This window comes from Lonchura striata, chromosome 13 (assembly GCF_050655825.1).
Source record: "Lonchura striata isolate lonStrDom1 chromosome 13, ASM5065582v1, whole genome shotgun sequence".
NCBI lineage: Eukaryota > Metazoa > Chordata > Aves > Passeriformes > Estrildidae > Lonchura > Lonchura striata.
This window is the reverse complement of record NC_140715.1, coordinates 10209104-10233502: the sequence shown is the minus strand read 5'-3', so window position 1 is coordinate 10233502 and position 24399 is coordinate 10209104. Positions and strand designations below refer to the sequence as shown.

At 39.9% G+C, this 24399-nt stretch overlaps 1 protein-coding gene across 11 annotated transcripts in view; it reads right to left on the bottom strand.

Moving 5' to 3' along the window:
• Nucleotides 1–24399, bottom strand: part of RAPGEF6 (Rap guanine nucleotide exchange factor 6) — a 126777-nt gene that overhangs the window by 66006 nt on the left and 36372 nt on the right. For all 11 annotated transcript variants that reach the window (XM_085591232.1, XM_085591228.1, XM_085591231.1 and 8 more), the window contains exons 5-6: nucleotides 13423–13492; nucleotides 7807–7950 (exon numbers count right to left, since the gene is read on the bottom strand). In XM_085591232.1, coding sequence (XP_085447358.1) covers nucleotides 7807–7950; nucleotides 13423–13492 — 214 coding nt within the window. The remainder of the gene's footprint in view (nucleotides 1–7806; nucleotides 7951–13422; nucleotides 13493–24399) is intronic.

Here is a 24399-nt window from a genome sequence, read left to right as displayed (position 1 = left end):
TCACCCCCCACCACAGGCTCCAGGGCTATGAGAAGGACTGTAAACTACTGCCAGCAGCCAGATTTCAGTAAGTACAGGTGCTTGCTTAAAATAAACCCTCCCGAGTTTCAGTCTGATGTAGTTTCATTTGTGCATCACTCTTAACCGCTGTTACACAGCTGCACATGTCACCTTCAAACTGAGGTGATTCCTGTAAATCACGTTACATATAAAGTCCATAAAATCTTTAGGGAAACTCCTTAATATGAGGTCTGAAAAACAGCCACTTTCATTATGGATAAACTGGGGTTGACATGTTGCATTACATTGTTAGTTAAAAAAAAAAAATTAATCATAAAAGCACAGATTTTAACAAAAGGGCAGTATTTTCATTAAGTATTTTCGTACCTTCTGTGCAGCCTATTCAAGTCATTACTCACTTGAAACTGCAAGTGCTCATTAATTGGATTGGGAAACACCAGTGGTCTATGGAAATTCCTAGGAAGATTTTTAATGCACAGCACACTTTGAGGATTGGTGTTTTGCTAATGACCACCATAACCAGAGGCAGACTTTCAAGGAGCCCTTGAAACTAACACTACTGACAAAATGAGCAGACAAAATCAATATGTAAAATGAAGTATGAGAGAACATGCATTTAGCAATTTTCCCCTTGCTTACAAAAGCAGAGGGAAGTGCCCGAGGACACCGCAGCAGACCAGGGCGAGTTCAAGATGCCGAGCAGAGGTTCCATGCTGGATGCCAGTGGGACCCTGCCAGAGGCTGTTTCCAACTCCACCAGTGAAGCAGTAAAACCATACAATCACAGTATCATTCAGGCTGGCTAACATCTCCATGATCAGGAAGTTCAACCATCAATCCAGCACCACCAGCATGTTCATCACTATACCATGCCTTCACTGCCATACCCACAGATTTTTTTAACACATCCAGAGATGGTGATTCCACCACTGCCTTGGGCAGCCTGTTTCAATGCTTTACAGCCCTTTCTATTAAGAAAATTTTCCTAGTAGCCAACCTAAACATTCCTTGACTCAACCTCCCACTGTTTTCGCTTATCCCATCACTTGGTACCTGGGAGAACTGATCAACCCTCATGTGTTCCAGCCTCCTGCCATGGAGTTAGTTGTAGAGGGTGATAAAGTCCTTTCTGAGCCTCCTTTGCTCCAGGCTGAGCCCTGCCAGCTCCCTGGGCTGTTCCTCACCAAGACTCAGGCTGCAGACCCTTCCCCAGGTGTCTGGCCTGGGAACAGACACCTCTACACCATTCGTTAACAGAGCTGCTTAACCACCACCTGATGCACAGCCTCCTCCCCCACCCCCAAAGCCCAGCCTAACAGCAAGAGAAGCAGAAAGCAGGGGGCTCCATCCACGTACATCTCCTCTCCTCCAGCAGACAGCGCCGGATGCACACCCACGTGTCCTTTGTGGGCAGCCCACAACAAACCAAACCCACAGGGGCCCACACAGGAAGTGAACACACTGCAGATGCGGCTGCTTCTGATCACAGGAGTAAGAAACACGACAAACTGTAGGAGTTTAGAAGAGCTGCAAACAGGGACAGCATACATAGATTTTTCCAGGGTCCTGTCCAGCACAGGGTGCCTGGCTAACAGAGGCTCTGGCACATGCTCTGAATCTGAGCAAATGCCTGCTCCTGAGCACCTGAGAGCTGGGTTCCCACCCATGCAATGCAAAATGAAAGACTGAGACGAGAGAAAAAACAGCATCAGGAAGAAGCAACCTGCATTATCTCTTTGTATCATACAACATCCCTAGAGAGATAATGACAACGTTAATTTTTGTACCCTTTAAGTGCACTGCAAGACCCACGAATTTCAGCAAGAGCTGAATTTTCTTTTCATTCACAGAATCACAGAATGGTTTGCATTGGAAGGGACCTTAGAAAATAACCAGTCCCAAGGCCCCTGCCATGGGCAGGGACACCTTCCATTATCCCAGGCCCCATCAAACAAGGCCTTGAACACTTCCAGGGATGGGGCAGACACAGCTTCTCTGGGCAGCCTGTGCCAGGGCCTCACCAACCTTACAATAAAGAATTTCTTCCTATTACCAATCTAAACCAAATCCTTCTGTCAGCCTGAAGCCATCCTCCCTTATCCTGTCACCCCAAGCCCTTGTCCAAAGTTCCTCTCCAGCTCTCTTGGGAGCCCCTTTAGGCAGTGTAAGGTGCTCTATGGTCTCCACAGAGCCTTCTCTTCTCCAGGCTGAATAGCCTCAACTCTCTCAGCCTGCCATTAGCTAATAAAGTTAAAATTCTGGCAAGTATTTTTTAAAAGAGTCAAAAAGAGGAAGTGTGGACACAAACACAATAAAAAACAATGAGCTGCAAAGAGAATCTTCCTCCAGCTCAAGAACTAGTCATTTCAGCCATTCACAAGATCAGCCACAGCCTCATCACAATTAACTGATATTCCAAATAAACAGAAGCCAAGAATACTGCATCCAGGTTTAACAACAGGCAGCTGGAGACATGCTCTAAGTCTGGCTTACTTGATTTATATCAGTAAAAGATACCATATCAGCAAATTTACCTGGTAGTTGAAAGTAGATTATAAAAGACCCACAGTGTTTTATAGCATTTAAAAAGAAAAGGATTGGTGATGGTAAAGCATCTAATGGGTTTGATCCAGTATATTGAAATGTGACTTAATTCCCTCCAATTATGAGATCTCCCATTCTACCTCCAGCCTCTGACAGGATTACATTAAGTAATGATCAAAGAACAAGAAACTTGCCACTCAAGCAGTCTACAGCGACAGACTTCTCTGAAGATAAATGCTTCTACATGGCTCCAGGACAATTTTACTTAATGCAAATATTAAGATACTGTCCATAAAATGCAGTTTTATAATAAATCTTTTAAAACTCATCATCCTCTTACAGTAGTTTAAAAAAAATGCATCTCTGAGAAAGTGGATTACTACTTAAGTTTGGTACTAATTTCTTTATTCTGCTCTACAATAAATTTAACAGCTGAAAAAATTTGGTATGCTGTCACAACTCCACAGAAATAGGCATTGGATCATATATGCACTATTTTTAGAGCTACAAATATTCTTCATTTGAAAAAAGTATCACAGAAACTTCTCAAAAATATATGTGGGTAATAAATGCATAATCACAGAATGGTTTGGGTTACAAGGGATTTTAAGGATCATCTTGTTCCAGCCCTCCAAGGCAGGGACACCTTCCTCTAGACCAGGCTGCTCCAAGCTCCATCTAACCTGGCCTCAAACACTTCCAGGGATGGGGACTCCACAGCCTCAAATTACTGACATAAATTAGAAGAATTTTACTGAAATGAAAAAATATTTGAGTTTACAGGTTTGAGTCACATGGAAATTTGTACTGGTTTAGAATTGAACACTGTCAGAAATACAAATGCAAAACTTGTTATCCCAGGTTTTATTTTTTAACTGTGATGATAAATAATTGAACTATTTACTTTCCTATTACTTGATCCAAGATCAAAACAGCAATTTAATTTTTATAAAGCACCAGAACTATAATTAATTTTTTTTTAAAGCATTACCATTAAGAAGTCACTTGCTGCAGTTTCTGGCTGCAGTTTTGCAAGTTCCTAATGCATAAGCACAGAAGTTTGGGATATAGTTTAACAGAGATGACCACAATTACCTCTTTTTTTTGTACGTAAAAAACATGGTGGTATTATTACTGTCTTCTTTTGTAATCATAAAACACGGTTGCATTATTGATTGGGTTGAGAAGCAGACTAAGAATAGAAATGACTCACTCGTCTCCATTGTGACGCTGCCCTGCTGCAACGACCCTAGCTCCTGGCTGGATGCTTATCACCACCAAGACATGCAATCATGCTAACAAATCAGATCTGAAGCAAGAGCTGGCATAATTAACACCAATGGCATATTTCTCCCTAATCCATTCATTCTGAGCAAGAGCATTTGCCAAATGTGTCCAGCCTCACTTTCTCCCCCAGTCAGGACGTTACTGTGGGGGTGATGTGCAAGATGCAGAATTAGTAAGTGACAAAAATGGAAAAGGCCAGAAATGGCCAGGGATGAAGAGATGTGATGTAATTGTGGGATGCTCAGACCTGCCCCAGGCAGGCTGACAGCCACACGTTCTCGGGCTGCCACCGTGGCCATGGCCTCATACGTGACCCACGGCACAGAGCCACGTCCTCCAGCCCTTCACGGGCAGCAGGGCTATTGTGTACCCCAAAAAAACACTGCAAAGTGCTTTGCCAAATACACAATTGCCCTTGGGATCTGGCTGGCCTGCTGTTCTGTAGAAGAGAAAATCCCCAGGGCCAGCAGAACCTCAACACAGCTTGGGTGCACTCTGGATCTGGAGGAGAGCCCAGCCTGCTCACCAACGCACCGGAGAGTCCCTGCACAGGGGCTGCAAGAGCAAAGCCACACCCTGGGCACTTTGACCATAGAAACAGAAACAAACCTGTTCTCTCTGAGGGAAAAGAAAGAACACTGCCAGCCTGTGTTCACTGCCTTTACCTGGACAGAAAACAAACAACTACAAATAGTTAATTCTGCAGACAACCAGCGCTCTTGTGAAACAACACAGTTCTACAAACCACAAAAATGTAGCAAAGGAATCTAAATAGTAAACACCTTCACCAAAGAAACCAACCAGATGATCTGCTCTTAACATTAGCTCATTTGAGGGAAGGCAGGGAGGGAAGAAATTTAAGATACCCACAATAATTTGAATGTCAACTATCGTGAATGTCAACTACCCAGTTAAATCAAGAGAAAGAACTCTTTTACTTAATTAAGAGAAAAGAAGAGCTTCAAGGATAGTAACAATAATTCAAAATATTATTTAAAGTATCTGCATATAAATCTTGGTTTAGTGTCCAATCAGGTATTTCTACAGAACAAGTTCCAGCACTAACAAGAAGTACTCCATGTGAGAAGGAGATTTTAGCTCATTTCACAACCCAACAGGTAATGTTCTACAAAACATGGATTAACCTTCGTCGCAAATATAATCACAGTATATTTAATGTGCAGAGATTTACATTCTAAGGAGTTAATGGAGATTGCACAGATAATTCCCCCTAAAAGCAAACCCAAGAAACCTTAAATTTAAGGAAATATTCCTAGCTGGGTTAAAAAAATACTGAATTTCTGTACTTAAAGGATCTGAGTTTTCTTTAGAAAGCAGAAAACTACTTGCATATCAGGGATTAGGCATGTGAAAACTTAAATGGTGTCATACTGAGTATTCCAATATCAACCACAGGAGATGGACTAGAGTCCATGTGGAGGCTGGAAAGCTCCAAGCCCTCCCCAAACACTCAGGACTCACAAAAGCTCCATGAGGCTGCATTCAGCATCTGTCACAGAGCACTCAGCAGCGGGCTGGAGAGTGAAATGCAGCTCTGTGCTCATTCATTAGCATTATGTCAGAAAGGAAATCTGCTGGAGAGTTTGTAAACACTTTTCCCACTCCAACAGAAACCTTATTGTAATTTCCTGTAAAATGGAAGCTTGACTTACCCTTCTCCTGATCCTGATCCCCTGCCTATAGCAGAGGGTTGGAACTAGATGATCTTTAAGGCCCCATCCAACTCAAGCCATTCTATGATCCTACACTCCTCTCATGGGCTACATGAAGGGTTACATAATGAAATCTGTTTTTCAAGATCACTGGGAACCAATGTATGAACACATTCATACAGGCATGGAACTAACCATACCTAAAATAAATTTATTACTTTACTAGTTTATAATGGAATATGGAAAAATATGGGCACCAAACTTTTCCTTACTTGTCACAAAGGCAGCTTGTTAGTGTTTCAACTCCTTAGTCATGTGTTGTGTTCCAAATTATTTTTTGCTACCTTAAGTACTCTGAGTATGACACTTTCCAATTAGAAGCTTGCAGTCTACAAAGCAAGGATTGGTATTTCAATTCAGACTGCTGAAAACCCAAAATCTTGGCGATCTGGAAGCAGAGAGGTGGTTGTTTAGTCCTTGCCACTTAGCAGTCACTCATCTAGGAAAACAGTGTTACAGGACTCTTCTTATATATTCCTAATTAACAGATAAAAGCAGATTTGGGAATGTTCTACTGATTTAAGAAGTTTATACTGTTTTCCATCAAACAAACACCTCATACATATATATATATATATATATATATATATATATATATATATGTGTGTGTGTGTGTGTGTGTGTGTGTGTGTGTGTGTGTATTTTTTTTTCCCCACAAATCTGAGGAAGCCACCAGGTTTGCAGCAAGCAACTACAGGCACAGGCACCTTGTATTGTTGGTAACAATGAAATAAATCAACATAAAGAAGAACAGACCACCTTGAAGAATCTTCTTAATGAGAACATGATCTGCTGACTAACCACAGTCCTGTGAATGTAGCACACTGACTCCTTGCAGCAATAACTGACAGCCCCTGAAATCATGCAGGAAGCCGTGAAACTTGGTCTTTCCCAGAACAAAGACGCCGAGTTCCTTCTCACGCATCCCTCCAGGCAAGCTGCATAGGTAGCACCAGCATCAGCTGTTCCTGGGATTCTCCTACTCTTAGCAATGAAACCTGAGAATTATTAGCTGTGTGCTTATTCACTGTCACAAACACCAAAGAGACAGAGATAGGTTCTGTCTTACACAGACTGGAATTTAATTCCTAATAAAGCTTTATGCACACCCACCCAGAGTGTGAGGATCCAACATCTCATTTCTTCAATAACTAATTTAATGTCTTACTAATGATAAAATCCAACATATGTGACAGTTCTAGAAATGAGATGGCAGAGGATGTTAAACTTCAAGTAGCATATTCTTTTCCTGTCACAGACACAGTAATGCTGTGCAAGGCCTAAAATCACCACCTGTGACCCAACTGCTACCAATATACAGAAAAAACATCAGTTTATAGAAGTTATAAGCTCATATCTGACTGTACTCCTCAGATATTTTGAAGCATATCAACTGAGAATCTACCTCTTTTGGGGAGATGAAAAGGAAGATGAGGAAAATGGAAAGAAATTGACTTTTTGTCTTCTGAGCATGAATACTATTCCAGGCTTGTACTTCAATGTTAGTACCCGTTTTAAACTTTGATTTTCAAAGCAGATCAAATTATCTAGACCAATTATTTTCAATCATATTATTTGTCTACATCACATATATCCTGTTACCAAGCAGGAAGTTTGAAAAATAACGGTGAATAAAAACCTTCACATACACCTTGCAGCCCTGAAACCACAGTTACGTGCCTCCACACAGTACAAAGTTTATAGTCTCTGCTGCTCTTTATGACTAGATCAGTTGTTATTCCTTTTGATGTTTGAACTACCACTACACTATTTTTAAGCAAGTAAACACAACCAAGTACAAGAGCGTTAATGCTGTATTTATCTGCACTTGCAATTAACACAGCTCTAAGGCACAGCTCAAATATATTAAGGGAAAAAAAAGAAAACCACCAATTTCTACATCTTACCAAAATAACACCATGTAAAACCAACAAAAAATGAAGAAAGATCATTTCTCTGTCCAGTGAGCATATTAAGATTTATTTATAGTGCTCAGCTGAAGATCCCTAAACCAAAAAAAAACCATCTTTTCCAATTACTACCTTCACTTCCACCTATGGTGTCACAATCCAAACCACTTCACTGCCCCTCAACAGTAAAGAAGTGTTCCCAAAAACAGCAAGCACGGGCTATTTCACTTGAGCAGTTTTGTCACCACAAGAAGATTCCGGCCAGCCAGGCAGACACCACAAGGCCAAGGAGATGGGCAGGGCAGACTCACCGACACGTAGCTGCTGGAATCCACGTTGTCCGTGATGGTCTGGCGCTCACCCCGCTGGTTGATCTTCCTGTACCTCCGACGGGACTGCCGGAGGGGCACTTCTCTCTGCAAGATGTTTTCCTCATTGTCTTTCGAGTTCTCCACCTGGAACACATGTTCAGGCTCTTGGTTAAACATCCAGTTCTTCCATAGCTCTGTGAGCCGATTGAGCCGTAGGAAGCTCATGGGGAAGGAACAAATGTAAGTTCAGGGCAGCTAAACTTTGCTGGAGTAAGCGACTGTGGTTGTTTCAGAGAACCGCTGCTGCACATCTCACAAGTGCCTTATTACAATGAGCTGAGGCCACAGTTTCCTTCCAGGAAACAGTATATTTAAAAAAAAAAAAAAAATTTAAAAAGGCACACATATTCTCTGAACAATGTAGCTCATCAGCAGAACCTCTTCTGCATCCACGTGTATCATGGAAGGAGTTACAGACACTGCTCATTTCAAGCTTATCTTCAACACAGAAGTCACCTTTTTTTGTGTATTTACAATCTGGCAAAAATATTGCATTATACCCTATTTTTAGTAGTGTAATTTTTAAAAGCATAATTTATTTCTAGTACCAGTCATAGCTAAACAACTTCAAATATTCCAGCTTTTTATAAATAGCTACTTCACCTATGTCGCACTGCCTAATTGCTTTCAACGGATTATGGAGAAATGGCTGGAACACATTCATAATTTGATGTTAAATATTATCTCTGACTAAACATAAAAAATTAGGTAAATTTATCTGTTTAGTAAAAGCCAACATGAAATCTTTTATCTCAATAGCTACAATACTTGTTTTCTATAAAAAGCAGTCTCATCCTTTCCCATTTCCTTTTGATGTTTTGGAAAAATATCTCGCAGCAGGAAGCAGGACAGACATGTATGCGAATAGGCTGCAGCAGGCAAGAAGCTTCTCTACAATATTTACTATGTAGAAGTTTCTACTGTCTTCAATGGCTTATTTTTATTTTTTTTCCTCCAAATTTCACTGGAAAATCCTAAACATTAAGACTATACTACTGGACAGGAGAAGAACCTCTGTATCGCCTTACACAGCTCTCACTTCATATACTCAAGTAAATTACTTTAAAATTAAAATCCAAAAGATACAAAGAAATGGAACACAGAAAGACTTAACAGACAGAAACAAGAAAGTGACCAAACTAACACCATCACAAAAGCAGGATCACATCTACTTCCACATCACTCTTCCCAAACACCTATGGTCTGTCTGAGGTCAAAGGGAGATACAAGCAGCTGAGCTTCTCTTGTGGGTTATTTTTTATTCCACAGAGAAATCATACCTTAATAACATGGGTTAAAGATACAACAATATGAAAAGTTAGAAAAGAAGAGTGAAGCTCACACATAATACTGTAAAAAAAAAGAAAACAGAAAAGCTGAGTTGAAAAAGGGATAACCACACTTTTCACTATAATTTTACTACTTTGCAAAGGAACAGGACAACAACCAAAGATATCTATTTGCAGCAGTGCAGTAAGCACAGTGGTGTAAGGGTATAAGGAATACAGTGGATGCAGGCAGAAACACAAAAAGAAACAAAAAAAAATCTTTTTAAGCAGGCCATCCAGTATCATCAAAAAATCCACTAAAATGATTGATATATAAGCCTTTCTTCATGTAGCATAAATATGGATTTTTATCTAGAAACAATGTTGCTCTCAAATTGTACAGAAGTCCCCCAGAAATAAGGAATTTTGGATTTGTACAGTTATTAATTAAATAACCAAAATTGTGCTGGTTTAATTTTTAATTTCCGTATGTGAGTTCCTTCAATAAATGCATTCTCATTTTTTTTCTGCATTCAGTCTGACAAGATCATAGAAACCAAAACAAGCAGCAAACTTCTCCAACAGAACAGACTAACCTGGACCTGAGAAACTGCTGAGGTAGACAAAGACTCTTTGAACACAGATAACCCTTATTATCAAGAAACCCTAAACTGAACAGGTATTTTTAAGGCTAAATTAAAACAAACAGTGACAGAAGGAACTATTTTTATTTCACAATTCTAACTAAAAACTAAGATGTAAGCATTAATTAATTACTTGATAGCACTAAGTCAGAACAAACAAGTGGTGGAAAATGAGACCACCTGCTTCCTTTGGTTAGTGAACTGCTGCTGACAAAAGCAACATGGAAATCAGAAACCAGGAAAGACCTCCACACCACAGAGCTTCCAGCTCAGTACCACCAGCATGAGCAGTATTTTGAGTCCAGCTGACCACCAGGTCGTCAACACTTTTGATTTACAAGAACTGGTTTTGATGTTCAGTGCATCAGCAGGATAGGCACACCTGGGCACCTCACCCAGCCCTTCCTTCACTTGGTTAAAACTAAAAATTCCTGTTGGCAGAGAGGTGTCACCCTCACCACACCCCTGCGGAGGAATTCGGCTTCTCTGGGAGTGCTGTGAGCCGGATCCTGGTGTGGGAGCAAAGGGAGAAGTGGGAGATTCCCTGGGCCACTGCAGAGCCAGGAGAGCCAGGCTGCCATCGAGTCAGACAGAGACGCTGCCCCACAGACTGCTTCTCATTATTTCATTTTCCATACAGTATCATAGAATTGTTAAGGTTGGAAAAGGACTCGGAGATCATCACATCCAACCATGCCCCTAGCCCTGCCAGGCCCACCACTAAAGCAGGTCCCCAAGTGCTACATCTACACATCCACGAAATCCTTCCAGGGATGGTGGGTGACTCCACCCTGCCCTGAGCAGTCTGTGCAGGCCTTGACCCTTCCCATGAAGAAAATCTCCCTAATATCCAATCTAAGCACAGGATTGCCCTATTTCACTCTGCAGTTCAAACCAGCAATGAAGTATTTTCCACCTGCATGTATCACACTGTTCTTCTGAAATCTTACACTTAGATCTGAAGAAGAAAATGAAAGCACCAAGGAACAACAGTAATGACACTTCAACATACTTCAGTGACACTTCAACATATGCTGCAATTCTGGGCCATCTTCTTAAATGATAAATGGGGCTATTATTAATTCAATAGATTGCTCAGCCTCCAAAAATATGAGTTACAATGCCCATTCACACACTATCTGTTATCCTCATTAACTTAAGTTGACCACATTTTATGGCCTTTAAAATGGGTCCATTCCCAGAGGATTCCCACTACAAAACTGATTTACATTCTAAAATGACAGGAGAGAAGGGGAAAAAAAAAAAAAAATCAGTCACCAGCAGGAAACCATACAGTTAAAGTAGCTAACTAATTATTTTGCTTGAATTATGTATTAAATCTCATTAGTACATCACAAATTAAAAACTAGAGAAAATAAAAGAATTAAGAGAAATTAGTAAGAGTTAATCAGGGAACTAAAACTCAAGTACACCTCATGTCAGTGAAGATCATTAGCAAGGTGCATGCCACCACACTGATGCTTTTTTCTCACACTATTTGAAGTGCTTCCTAGAAAATACAGCCAATAGCACCTTTAGCTACATTTACCTGTAAAATATGACCATAAATACAATGAAGAAACTACTGTGCACTTTTAATTCTCTGATTTTCCTACTGGAAAATTATACTGAAGTTCCAGAGAAGGATGTCAGATACTTTGAAGTGCCTCTATACTCTCACTGGCATTTAATTACAATTACAGACAATTCAGGAGATTTTAAATAGAGCAAACAGCTGCCTGGGCTGTGCCTTTGTCTCCAGGAACACCCAGCAGTGTGTGAGGCTGCTGACATGGCCAATGCTGGCTTCCCCAGCTACTGTGATACTGTGCTCCTCTGAAAACACCCATCACAGTTGTGCCTGCTCAAGTTACACACACAACATTAGTTTCTTCCATAAATATTTCAACAGGGTCAGTTTCTCTCTTGAAGCACACACTGCACAGAAACTCCTCTTTTATTTCCATCTCTCTTTTTTAATTTTTTAAATTTTTATTTTTATTTCTATATTGTAATGGTGATGTACCTGCAGTGAGTCAAGTCACCATCCAGACCAGGCTAGTCCAGTCTTCCACTAGGTTGTTCCAAGCCCCATCCAACCCGGCCTTGAACACTTCCAGGGATGAAGCAGCCACAGCTGCTCTGAGCACCCTGTGCCAGGGCCTCACCACCCTCCTAAGGAAGAATTTCTCCCTCATACCTAATAATAGGAATGACTGGATAAGTGAGTGTTTCTCACTCTGCTGCAGGAGCACTGAGGAGAAGGACTCAGCTCAGCCCTGGCACAGCACTCAGGCACACTGAGTATAGCACGTGCTCAGTTCAGCCACCAGATCCTGGGCAGCTGCAATTAAAAAGTAAAAATGCAAAGCAGCAAATGCAAACCAGAGGGCCTGGGGCACTCCCATGACATGGCTGCACACATTGCCACCCAAACAGAACTGTGGCATCCCTCCAGGCACAAATCTCCTCCCCAGCACTCCAGTTTTGAGAAGAGACTGGACAATTAGGAATAAAACAAATTAACTGTTTCACTCCAGAGCATGAAGACAGGTTTCTTGCACTCTTAACCTGCACTTCGTGGCAGACTGTAGTTTGAAATACATGCTGCAGCACAGAGCATATTACTGATGCTATCAGAGCCCATGAGCATAGTCAGACTGACACTGCACAGAGCAAACTGCACAAAGGACAGCAAGTGGACTTGGTACAGGACACTGCTGACATCCCTGCTGGTAATGCACTGTGAGAAACAAATATTTTATGGAAGCTGAGTATTTACATGCTCAGTAAGAGACACTGTCAAATATTAGTTTTAATGTTACCATATCTAGATCTAGGGCAGCTAAATCAATAGTAGTCTGGAGATGGGAGTCTCATTAACAGACATGTGGGTTCTGAGCACAACAAATAGCTTTGTTCCTGCTCCATTAAAAACATCTGAGGTGAAAGTTGGAAGAGATCTGCCTGTGTCCCCAGGCACAATGCTGGGATACAATGTCAGTCTTCACTATGGAAAAGCAATCCTAATATTGCCACTGCTCACAGCATGTGTACAACAGCCTGGGAAGGACTAAGCTACACTCTCTAAGCATGTATACATGCATCTATATATGTACAGTACCAATAAGTGTTCTGAAGAAGCAGAAGGAATCCTGGACATTAATGATAGTGACAAATCCTACCCTTATAGCTTGGCTAAGCACTCTCATGTTTCTTCTCCTACCTACAAGCCTTTACACTATATGGCCCTACAAAGGCTTGGAGGAAGAACACTTTTCCACCCAGACATGACCAATAAAAGCCATGAAATGGGGAATGGGGGTGTAAATAAAATACTCAAGATAGAATGCTGCCATAGCCTGACTCAGGAATGCTCAGCTCAGCCGTGACTGTCAGGCTTTTGAAACTCAAGTAAGCATAATTTTAGAAAGAATGACCTAATCATCATCATCATTTACCCATCTAGATTAAATTTACATAGCTACTGCTGTTATGAGAGCAGCCATAGGTATAATTGAAATCAAGGCAATTTTACTGCAATTTCATAGAATGCTTTACAATAAGCTTTCTGCTGTAAAAGAGAAAAAAATTCGCTGAAACCAGCAATAGATTTAAATACATATGAAAAAAATCTGCCTTACCACAATCATTTCTGAAGGTTCCAATATGATACATTCGCATCCTCGCTTTCCTCCAGACTGCTTGCCAAAACTAGAGTGGGATGGAAAAAAGCAAACAAAAAGGAATGAGATGAACAGCCTATTTTACCTTTACAGTAACAAAAATAATTGGCAATGGTCCATGTTGTTAAAAAACGAGAAAAGAACAAAGAAAAATTGATGAAAACTATTGTATGAAAAATGCAAATTAGATAGTATCATTACCATAATATTTTAATTTATTCAGCATCCCTCATCACGGCCTGCTATGTAAAGTCCAAATATGAAGAATGTTCTTTTGTAAAATCATTACTACTTGCAGATACTCACAACGACTCATAATACATTTCAGTTCTGACAAGAAAACCTATGTACATTTTAATTAAATATTAAATGGGCCTTGTAAAAACAAATATACATAAATTCCAAAGAGTCCAAAATACTACTCAGCATGGAGCACTTTAATGAGAGCTCCCTCAACTCTATGTCACCCCTTCAACCTCCCACCAAAGGAGGGGACAGAGAACTTCTTTTCTCACACTGAGCCTTAACTTGTGATCTCTGTCTTTATGTTGCTACTTGTACCATCACAAGGACTGGGTCATGGTGATGAGTTCTGTTTATGTATGAAAGAACACAAATGTAACAAAGCATAATGGGTAGTGTGAGACAGCAGCTGAGGAAAAGCAGATAAAAACAACCAGATGTGTTTCAGCTCATCAACTCTAACAGCAGACTTCCTTCAGGACACTGAACAACAGAGGTGACTTTAGAGAAATCACCTCTGGAGAAGGCACCACACAACAAAATCTGAGGGTGCTGGAGCTACCAGCGAAAGAGGACTGAGCTAGACACTGCTGGGGGATGTGCGGGGTGTGTTACAGACCAGCAACTTCTCAAATCAATCCATTTGCCACTGTAGTGGTAGCTGGAACTGAATATATCTGGCTTTGCACATTAAGTAAGCTTGTCTTCACTCCTGACCTGCCAGCCTGAGGTGGGAATGCTTGACCTACTCACTCCCTGGGCACGAGGGAAAGTGACTCCACAGCCCCAACACATAAAACAAACTCCTTGATGAGCAGCACAGTGGCTGGATTAGCAGTTCAGTGGTTGTAGCTGCCACGTTACAAACTCAGACTGCCAACATCAACCACGTTTTAGCACCTACCAGCAGGTGAGATAACTGAAGAACTGGTTAATGCAAAGCAGGGAGTAACGTAAGAATTAGAAGGAAGTTAAGACATGAGTGGAGACAGACACTTAAAAAATGGATCAGCTCTAACTGTCATCACTGAAATTATGTTTTAAAAGTACATCTGAAACTCCAGCCATGCAAGATTTGAGTTACATACATGGTCACTGTGATGGGAAAGATCCATAATGAAACCACTACCACTTTATACAGAACACTTAAAATAACTCATGATTATAAACAACACTCCAAAACTTCTGGGGGATATCTACAACTATGGGAAAACAAATTAAGGAACTAAACTGAAGCTAAATTCTAACTAAACTAAACTAGGGTGGAGAAAGAGAGGTTTTGATTAGATATTAGGAAGAAATTCTTCCCTGTGAGGGTGGGGAGGCCCTGGCACAGGTTGCCCACAGAAGCTGTGGATGCCCCATCCCTGGAAGTGTCCAAGGCCAGGCTGGACGGGGTTTGGAGCAACCTGGGAGAGTGGAAGATGTCCCTGCCCACGGCAGATGGGTGGAACCAAGTGAGCAGAAATATCCTTTCCATCACAAATCAATCTGAGACTCTCCTGAAACTGTGAGGTTACTCAAGCTTCAGATGATTACAACAAAGTTTCAGATTATTGCAACAAAGAAATTATCAGTGTAACCCAGTTAGGATAAAGAATTATAATTAATATGAGCACGGCAGCTCCTACTGTCAAGTTTTGATTTTGCTAATGGTCTACTGAAGGAAAAGAAAAAATATTTAATTACATTACTGCAATATAGTCATAAACAACATGACAACTAAAACTTTCTCACCCAGACCAGACAAGCACAAGTTTCACAAAGAAAACTGGCATTTTCACACATTTATAGTAAGAAACCCAGAGTTCAAATTTTCATGCCTTCTTTCATGTTTTTTCCACACAGCATGTGATCCAGTCATGAGTCTTGTGTTTTTGCAACACATAAAAATAATGGCTAAACTACTCTCACTCATACAACCATTAATTCAGTTCAGAAAATACAGAACTATCATTTTTAATGTCAGCTCCAACACTGAGGTGAACTGAAATCCATGTAAGGATTTCTCTACAAACTAAATACCAAATTGAGATCAACTCTACCACATGATCATTTTCAATTTAAAGAAAAAAAAAGTAAAATAACTTATAATTCTATTCCTTATAGTAGAAAATGAAAGACAAGAGATTTTATTTTTTTTCAAAACACCACAATTATAAAGGAATTATGCGCAACTGGAAGTTTCAGGGTTTGCACCCGTTTAAATCCAGAAATAATCATTATCAGTTTTATGACAAAACAGATGACTAGTATTGCTACATCCCCTGTAGTTAGGAAAAAGCACCAATTTCCTGTTGCAGGTTGTTTAAGCAAAGTAATTTTGTCATGTAAAAAGATTTTATCAAACTCCTGGAGGTCAAGGAGGAGTTGTTTTCTTTTTTGTTTTGCTTTACATAAACACATTCTTCAAGTTCAGCCACTGTCCAGCCTCCCTCTGCTGATGTTGCAGCATTTGCTAATTAAGTAATCACTAATGAGGACAAGAATGGTGCTTGGAACAAAGGTCATGGTCTTGGCCCTACCATTTCTGCTCCATCAGGCACTTTACAACAACCAAACACTTGGAAAAGGATCAGGTTCCAAAGACAAAACCCACCCAGCTAATCCTAAAGAATAAACTACTCATATTAACAAGTCAATAGGTCAAGTTCCATTATTTCCTGCTACACACCATCGTGGATGGTTTATTCATTATTCCACAGCAGAGCTCCTTCCAAAGGAGGAGGCCACATATGGTTTTCCACCAGCCATAACTACCACTATGTCTTGAAAATACCAACTTTTAACATTCTTAATTAACATACACAACATGTTTTAGAAACATGGGTTTTAAATTTCTTAATGACTTATTCCATATTTTTCCTCTAGAATACAAATATTTAGCTTCTCTATCAGTTAAGAGGTTTGCTGACATCAATATACTTCACTAATCTGCCAATTATAATCAAGGCTACAGAACAACATTCATTTCTGAATGTTTGTAAATAGAAAAGGTTCAGTTGAACAAAGCTTTGAAAATGGAGGAGAGAAAAGCCACTTGGGGAACAAGAAAAATTTTGAGATGGAACCTTCTTTCATAGAAGAAGGAACATTTCTGTGATAGCAAATTACTTGTAGAAGTCTTTTGCTGGTGATTAAAGACCCACCCAAACCTGAACCATGCTGTTTCTCAAAAGAAAGAGCTCTGGAAAGTACATCTAATTCTGGAAGAGATGGGGCAACCTTACCTTTTGGCACTAAAAGACAACTTTGCTGTGACATCAAGAGCACACAATGCTGTTTGCAGGAGCTGTTACTACTCAGTCTTTTTGGTTACCCAAGTTGGCACCACACACATCCTTTTCCAGGGTCAGGTTAGCTTCCTGGAAAGGTCCAATCCAAGAAGCCCCTTTCAGTACTTCTGCTTACCAACCATCACAGCAGCTTCCCCAACCAAAAACATATCTCAAAACACTACATCCTCTTGATGTCACATGTGGCAAGATACGTAAGAAAATTGGGAAAGACTCACTAAGGTACAGCAGATTACACATGCTTTAGTGCTTTAAGCAGAGTGGAGAAAATAATCTAATTAAAATTTAAATTAACACTGAAAGTGTAAGAAAACATTAAACTAATGTAAATTAAGCTCTACATACAATAAAAAAAATTGTCAAAGGACATACTACCACTGATATAACCATTAAAGTTTTAAATGACTGAACAATTTAAATGGCATTGTTAACACATGTCCAATTTAAATATGTCTTCATGTCATTCTATAGCTTGCCACTTTGTAAACCTAGAAAAATATTAGTACTATAAAACTGCACTACATTTTTTTTTATTATTTTATTGTATGCTCCCATCACTTAATATTCATGTATTTCATCTGCATCGTTAATTTTCACACACTCACTCAATGGTCTGCAATGCTGACATGGGGAAAAAAAATGTCTTCCAGAAACCAAAGGCAGCTTTGTTTATCCTGGATTTATGGATGCCTCATTTGCAATAAACTGTGTTTTTCTTCTAATTCACTGCTACTCATAATTAAAAATGCTTAAGCAGTTGCATAATCTGAGAAAAGAATTTAAGTTAAACTAGCATGACATCCCATACCAACAACTAATGGGTGTTCAGGCCATGGGATCAGACTGGAGCTACCAAAATGTAAAAGCCCAGGACTGCAGATAACAGCTCTCAGCCAGGCTGGACAGGGCTTGGAGAAACCCGGTCTGGTGAAGTGTCCCTGCCCATGGCAGTGGGCTCAACTGGATGAGCTTTAAGGCCCCTTCCAAAACCCAGTCTGCGATTCTGTGACATTACTTGGTTCACCAGTCCCTTTTCCACTGTGTGATTTGCTCACCTCTCTGCAACTGCAGAGTACCTTAGACGTGCAGGCACCTGAGTATGTGCCTGACTGCACTGATACAGGGAACAGAATAAAATTAAGCACTGGAGGGAGCCTTCTGCATCTGAGAATATTCTCATTTCACACTCACGCTCACTGCCCAGAACAGGAAGGTGTTAAAAATTTCTTTAAGGTACTGGACCTTTTATAACAAACCTTACTTTTATAAAGTAAATTATTTAGAAACTCCTCCAACAAAACATATTTTGAATGTAGCCCGTGAAACAGGATGAGCACAAACACAGCTTTCTGAATGCAAATGTTTTGAACATTCTCATATTCAGCTGTTGCACAACGTGAGTATTTGGTGATGAAATACATCTGGAATGGCAAAACTGATGAATTTAAGCAATAGCCATCACATTTTACTCAAACATTTCCTGATACCAATATGCTCAAGTTTTTCAGTACTGATACTTTCTCATTCTTCATCACTCAGAATATCATACACACATTAAAGGTAAAAACACAGCCTGTCCTGAAGAGCTTTCAGCCTACAAACGGATGGAGACTGAGACTGTCTTATTATTTGTTTCAACACTAATCAGCAAGCATCTTCAAATTTACAATATTCTACTACATCCTGAAATAATATTTTCAGATATTTCAGACATAAAAGCTATCAATGGCAGGATGTCAGGCACTTCACGTTCTGTATTTTCCAGGAACTGTAAAATCATAACATTATCCTGTCTGTGCAAATTGGTGTCAATAATGCACAGTTATCTGTGACTGTCAATAAAGCTACCTGCAGGAGTTTTACTGCAGTAATACTCAGTACTGTATTACATGCAGAATGGGGCCAGGGCCCTGATATACCAGTTTATCAAGATAACAAGCAAAGAGTTTGCAGGTATTTTGTTTTTATGAATATACCTGTCTCTTAAACTGCCTGTCTGCCTGTCAGACTGTTTTTAGGTACATAATGATGAAGATAAATTGCACTTGCCATTGCAAAGTGCATCCCATGACCCCACTCATCCAGTATCCTGGATGCATTTATTCCATGCAAAAAGATTTTGTACAGAAGGGCACAACTGGCCCTGGAAGAAACAAGAAGCATAAGGAATAAATATGTTGTTTGGTTGTTTTTTAACAGATGAAAATGTGATTTTGTGCAAGTATAGGGGGCTACAAGGGCATACAGTGCCAGGACAAGGGAGAGTGGTTCTGAGCTGACTTAAGTAGGTTTAGATGAGATATTAGGAATAAATTATTTACTAAAGGGTGGGGAAACCCTAGCACAGGTTGCCAGAGAAGCTGTGGCTGCCCCATCCCTGGAAGTGTCCAGGTTGTGTGGGGCTTGGAGCAACCCGGGATTCTGGAAGATTCATGGCAGAGGGTTGGAATGAGATAAGCTTTAAAGTCCCTTCCAACCAAAACCATTCTGTTTTCACAGCAGAAAAGCTATGAAAAGTATTTTTTTTCCTCTCCTTGCAGAGTACCTCTTGTGCAGAATAATTGTTCCAGCAAACCCTTGAATATCGACTGTGAAGTTGCTGTTGGTCAGATGCAAGATTAAATACATTCTGCTACCAATGAATGTACCACGCAAGCATACTAATGGCTGGAATAACCATCAGTATTATTAAACACCAATGTAATTACTCTAAAAATGTAATTTAATACTTAAATTTATTTGTCATTGTTTGGGAAATAACACTGATGGAAAACCCAGGAAGCTGCACAACAAGCATCAACAGCCACAGTGTCTGTGGATAGAAAAGTCAGGATCTGCCCTTCCTCCATTAGAATCATGACACAGGAGTATACCCAACATCAAAATTCTCATAGGAATAACCTGTTTTTCTGGGCACCTCCATGGAGCTCTCAATTGCACTATATTTGTCTCAGCCCAGCTATGACCTGAAGAATGGGGCTGGCTGGTGGGGAGTTGCCTGAGGCTCTCAGATGGCATCAGGAGACCACACAGCAGCTGCTGAGTAGCCCCAAATGTCTCTATTTGTGAAACAGAACAAGGAGATTAGAAAAAAGGTCCATCAGCACAGACCAAAAGTATCAGCAAATGCAAGTGGCAGAGTTTACAAGATATCATATGCTGTGCAAGTCCTGAGCTCTTCAAAGTAACTTAATTAGAAAAATATTATAATACTTAACTCCATCAGGAAATGGTTTAAAGGAAACCAGACACCACAAGATACATGGCTGAATGCAAAATACCTATTTCAATTAATGCTCAGTCATCAAAACCTATTTCTGCATTAGCTCTCAATAACAACATTTAGCAGGTTTATCTCTTAAGCCTGCTGAAGTTCTAATTGGAAATTATTTTGGAGGCTATATAATATGCTACTCAATTTGCAGGCTGCAGGCTCAAGATCTCTGTATTAATTAGTTTATACAATGGATATGATGACCCTTTGAGGAAGCTTGTGTCTCACCTACCACTTTCTGTGCAGCTTTCCAGCTATTCCAGACCATGGAATTGCAAAGTCTTAGTAAAATTTACATAGTTATAAACAAACCGTACATGACCCCTTCCTTCTAATTTCCTTTCTCTGGGACTTAAGTTTAGCCAACAAAAAATTCTGTGGCACAATCAGCATCCCTTGCAGTCCACAAAATTTCTAAAGGGTAACTGCTGTAAGGAACCATGAATAGACCAAAAGGAAATTACTGGCGCAGGGGAAATATAGACAAGATTATTCAGCCATATAGTTTGACAGGTCTGAACACAGTCTTCTTCACTTTTTGACTTTCTTAGACGATTAGTCTTTATCAAACAAGATGCACCGTGTATTCTTAGTCTGCAGCACCTTCCCAGCCCTTACTCAACATCAGCATCCCAACACACTTCGGCAGACCAGGACACAGCTTCTCACTGCTGTGCTGCCTCTTCTCATCCACATTCCCTTTTCCCTCAGACAATTTTCATGCCAGCACTAGCTCTGCCAGAAGAATTTAAATCTGAACAAGTCTATCTGAATTAATTAGTTTTACAAATACATCTACTGGTAGCATTCCCAAGTTGTTGCTTCACTTATTGGCTGTCAGACAATGCTACAAGTTACAGCCACTACCTAACAGAAACATCCAAGGAAAACATCACCTCATCCAGAGCCACAAATGCACTGAATAACCACTGCTTTTATCCTGTGCTGAGTACTAAATCTCTCAGACTTGATAAGCACAGGGATGTAAGCCTGAAGCTCCCTTTAAGAGAGCAGAGAAAATCGTCCACAACAGTTAATTGGGAAGAGCTTTCCAGTGTGAAGTAAACATACACTCGGAGCATTGTATTGTGACTGCAATATTTAGAGTCACACAGTAAGAAACTTAAATCCCAATTATGGCAACAATTACCACAATTCAGAACCTTACTGGGAACTGCCAATTTGTCAGAAATTAAGTTTACTGTATGGCAGCAGGGGACTGGCATACATGGATCCAGACCATGGGAGCTGAGGGAAGAAAAAGATTATTCACACTCCAGACATTGGGCCTGGGATGGAGATGGGAAAGAGGAAGAGCAGAGTTTGAGGAGCACTGGGACAGAGCTTGGATACAGCAGGTGCTGTCTAAGCAGAAGCAGTATTAAAGTTAAACCTGAAAAGGAAGGATCAGGGGACAAAAAGACCAGTATACCTTGCACGCCAGAAGCTGGGATTACAGGAGCTCTGAGCCACCGGTTTGCTTTTGCAGCAAATGGTACAAGTTCACAAGTATTTGCAGAAAACAGCACTACAGGCTTCAGAAACAAAACTGATCTGACTTTAGATAGTGCATTTGAGGTATAAATATGTTTGAGAATAAAGTTACATACATCAGAATTTAAATTATGGCATTTTGTTAATCTTTAAATTCTTCAAATTGCAAATCTTTAATCTCACATTCTTACTTTCCAACACTGACAGTCCTATAGAAGCACAGTATTTTCTGTGCTTCTGGCACATCACACAGAAGAGATGTAAACACTACTAACAGTCACTATTAAGTCACAGTCAGTTACAAAATACTAATATTGTTATTCACAAACATTAATACAAAACAAGCTAAAATCATTTCAACCCAAGCTGAGTTGAAAGATGCAAAACTGGAGTTCTTCTTTCATTATGACCATTTTCTTGACCTAAGCATTTGGGTCTTTTCCTTTTACTAAAGAAAAGAGAAATGGCTAATTGAGTCATTTATGCATCTACAACTCCCATGAAAAGATACCACACAACCACAAGGCCATTTTAAGTAAAGTAACTGGTTTTAGCCAAGAAATGCACTATATGAGTAGAACAATGATTCCAAGTTTCTCCACTTGAGAGATTTTGGAAGGACAGGGAAAAGAGAAGTGCTTATTTTAGTTAGACTAGATCTTGAATGTTTCAAGAGTTTGTATTTTTCCCTTGGAGGTTCAATTCCCACAGCTGTAGGAGCTGTCAGCCACATAATTGGCTTCAAAAGTTCCTCCAGGTCCTTGATATATCTCCCATGGCTAATCTTGCTGTGAGTAATCTCCTCCAAATATCCTGTTCACATGAATTATCTTCATTAACAAGCAAGGTTAACACAAAACCTCTTTAACTTGCTGACATGATTTTCCTTCCACAAATCCATCAATCCTGTTGGTTTATTCTGGCCATCGCTTTCATGTTAGAACCAAATTCTTCTCCTCCTATGCCAAATCTATTAACAAAACCATTCTCCAGACAATCGGGTAATCAAGATTATGCCATCTTTGTACCTGGTATTACTGACTGATCTGCATCTTACCTTAAAAATCTTGCAGAGCTTCTCTCATCATGAGCATCAGTGTCAGAATATTGAATACATTTATTGTGCCTGGATGCAAGTTTTAGTCTTCCAATTTTTAAACCAATTTCTGAATTACAACTTGAATACAAGTTCATCAAATCAATAAAAAATGCCCTTTTCAAAGCACAGTGAGCCCCAGTTTCCATTCTTACTCATTCAAATACTTAGACAAAGTTAATAAAGCAGTAACTGCCCATCTCCTTATATTTTCAAGGCGCTGAGCCTCTTTCAGGTTGGATTCCACTGAATATTTTATTTCAAAGAGTTCTGTAGAAAAAAGTAAAGTTTCCCGAAGCTCTGATAGACAGTGGATGAAAGGGGGCAGGCAAAAAGCAGGATAGCATCTTCTCTAGGTTAAGTTTACTACAGTCTCCTCCTATCCATCAAGGTAATCACAGGACAAATGACTGGAAAAGGACAAGTATTGTGAAGATACACCACCAAAGTTATTAAACCATAACCACTTTCCAGTGGCTATTATTATTTATGGAGACTGCAAGGATCTCACTAACAATCAATTTTAACAGCAGCTTCCTATATAATTGTTATTATATAATTAATGCTGGGCAGTTAGTTTCTAGGGCAACACTGAATTTTGGAAAATGATTGCAGAGATAAAGCAGTCCCACACAGCATACGCTCCCATAAAGTTTATTTCACAAACATACTACAGGTCTAGGATCATATGCACATCAAGCAAAGAGAACATGGCATCAAGTTATTGTTTCCTGTGATACAGAACAGCTCTATAATACCTGAGACAATGAGAATAAAGGCAATATTGTGCTTTCTTACAGATGTGTAGTTAAGCCTCTGCTCAGAATGACTCACATAATCAGGAACTTGGTTGGGGACAAAGAATAAAGAGTAACATTAAATATTAGTTCAAATGTAATTAAAATACTGCTAATTACAATTATGAAAGAATACTACTAACTCATCCAAGGCACTATTTCATATGAAATTAGCCTGTGTCTGCTGACTGCAGTTCCCTCAACTAGAAATGTCACAGATAAGATATTCCAAACAGGGAAAGTAACAGAAGGTCATCCCACTCTACTGAAGAAAAAAAAAAACTCTTCTATTTAATGCACAAACATGATTGCATTTCAAACAAAATGGAAGTGAGCTGAGTCCTAGACACCTATCAGGAGTCCATTCTCTTCCTTTCCATGTGATCTCACCATCTAAGGAGCCAGAATACCCCAGGAACCACCCTTTATAAGCTGTAACCTGCCAGCAGCTCCATCTGACAGATGACCCTTTCACCACCCTCATTATCCATAATAAATGTAGCTGTAATCTTGTAAATTAACTATAACAGGTCTACTTTGACTTTTTTCTTTTTTTAAAGGCACAAGAAACCTTACAAGCAATGGTGCTTGTAAGTGATTACTCCAGGTTTTGCAAAACAATGATTTTAGAGAGTTTTTATGTAAATACCAGCATGCCATGTCCTCACATCTGGTACTCCTGAACACATAATTGACTCATCATAGCATGATTTTTGTTGAAAGGGACCTTAAAGC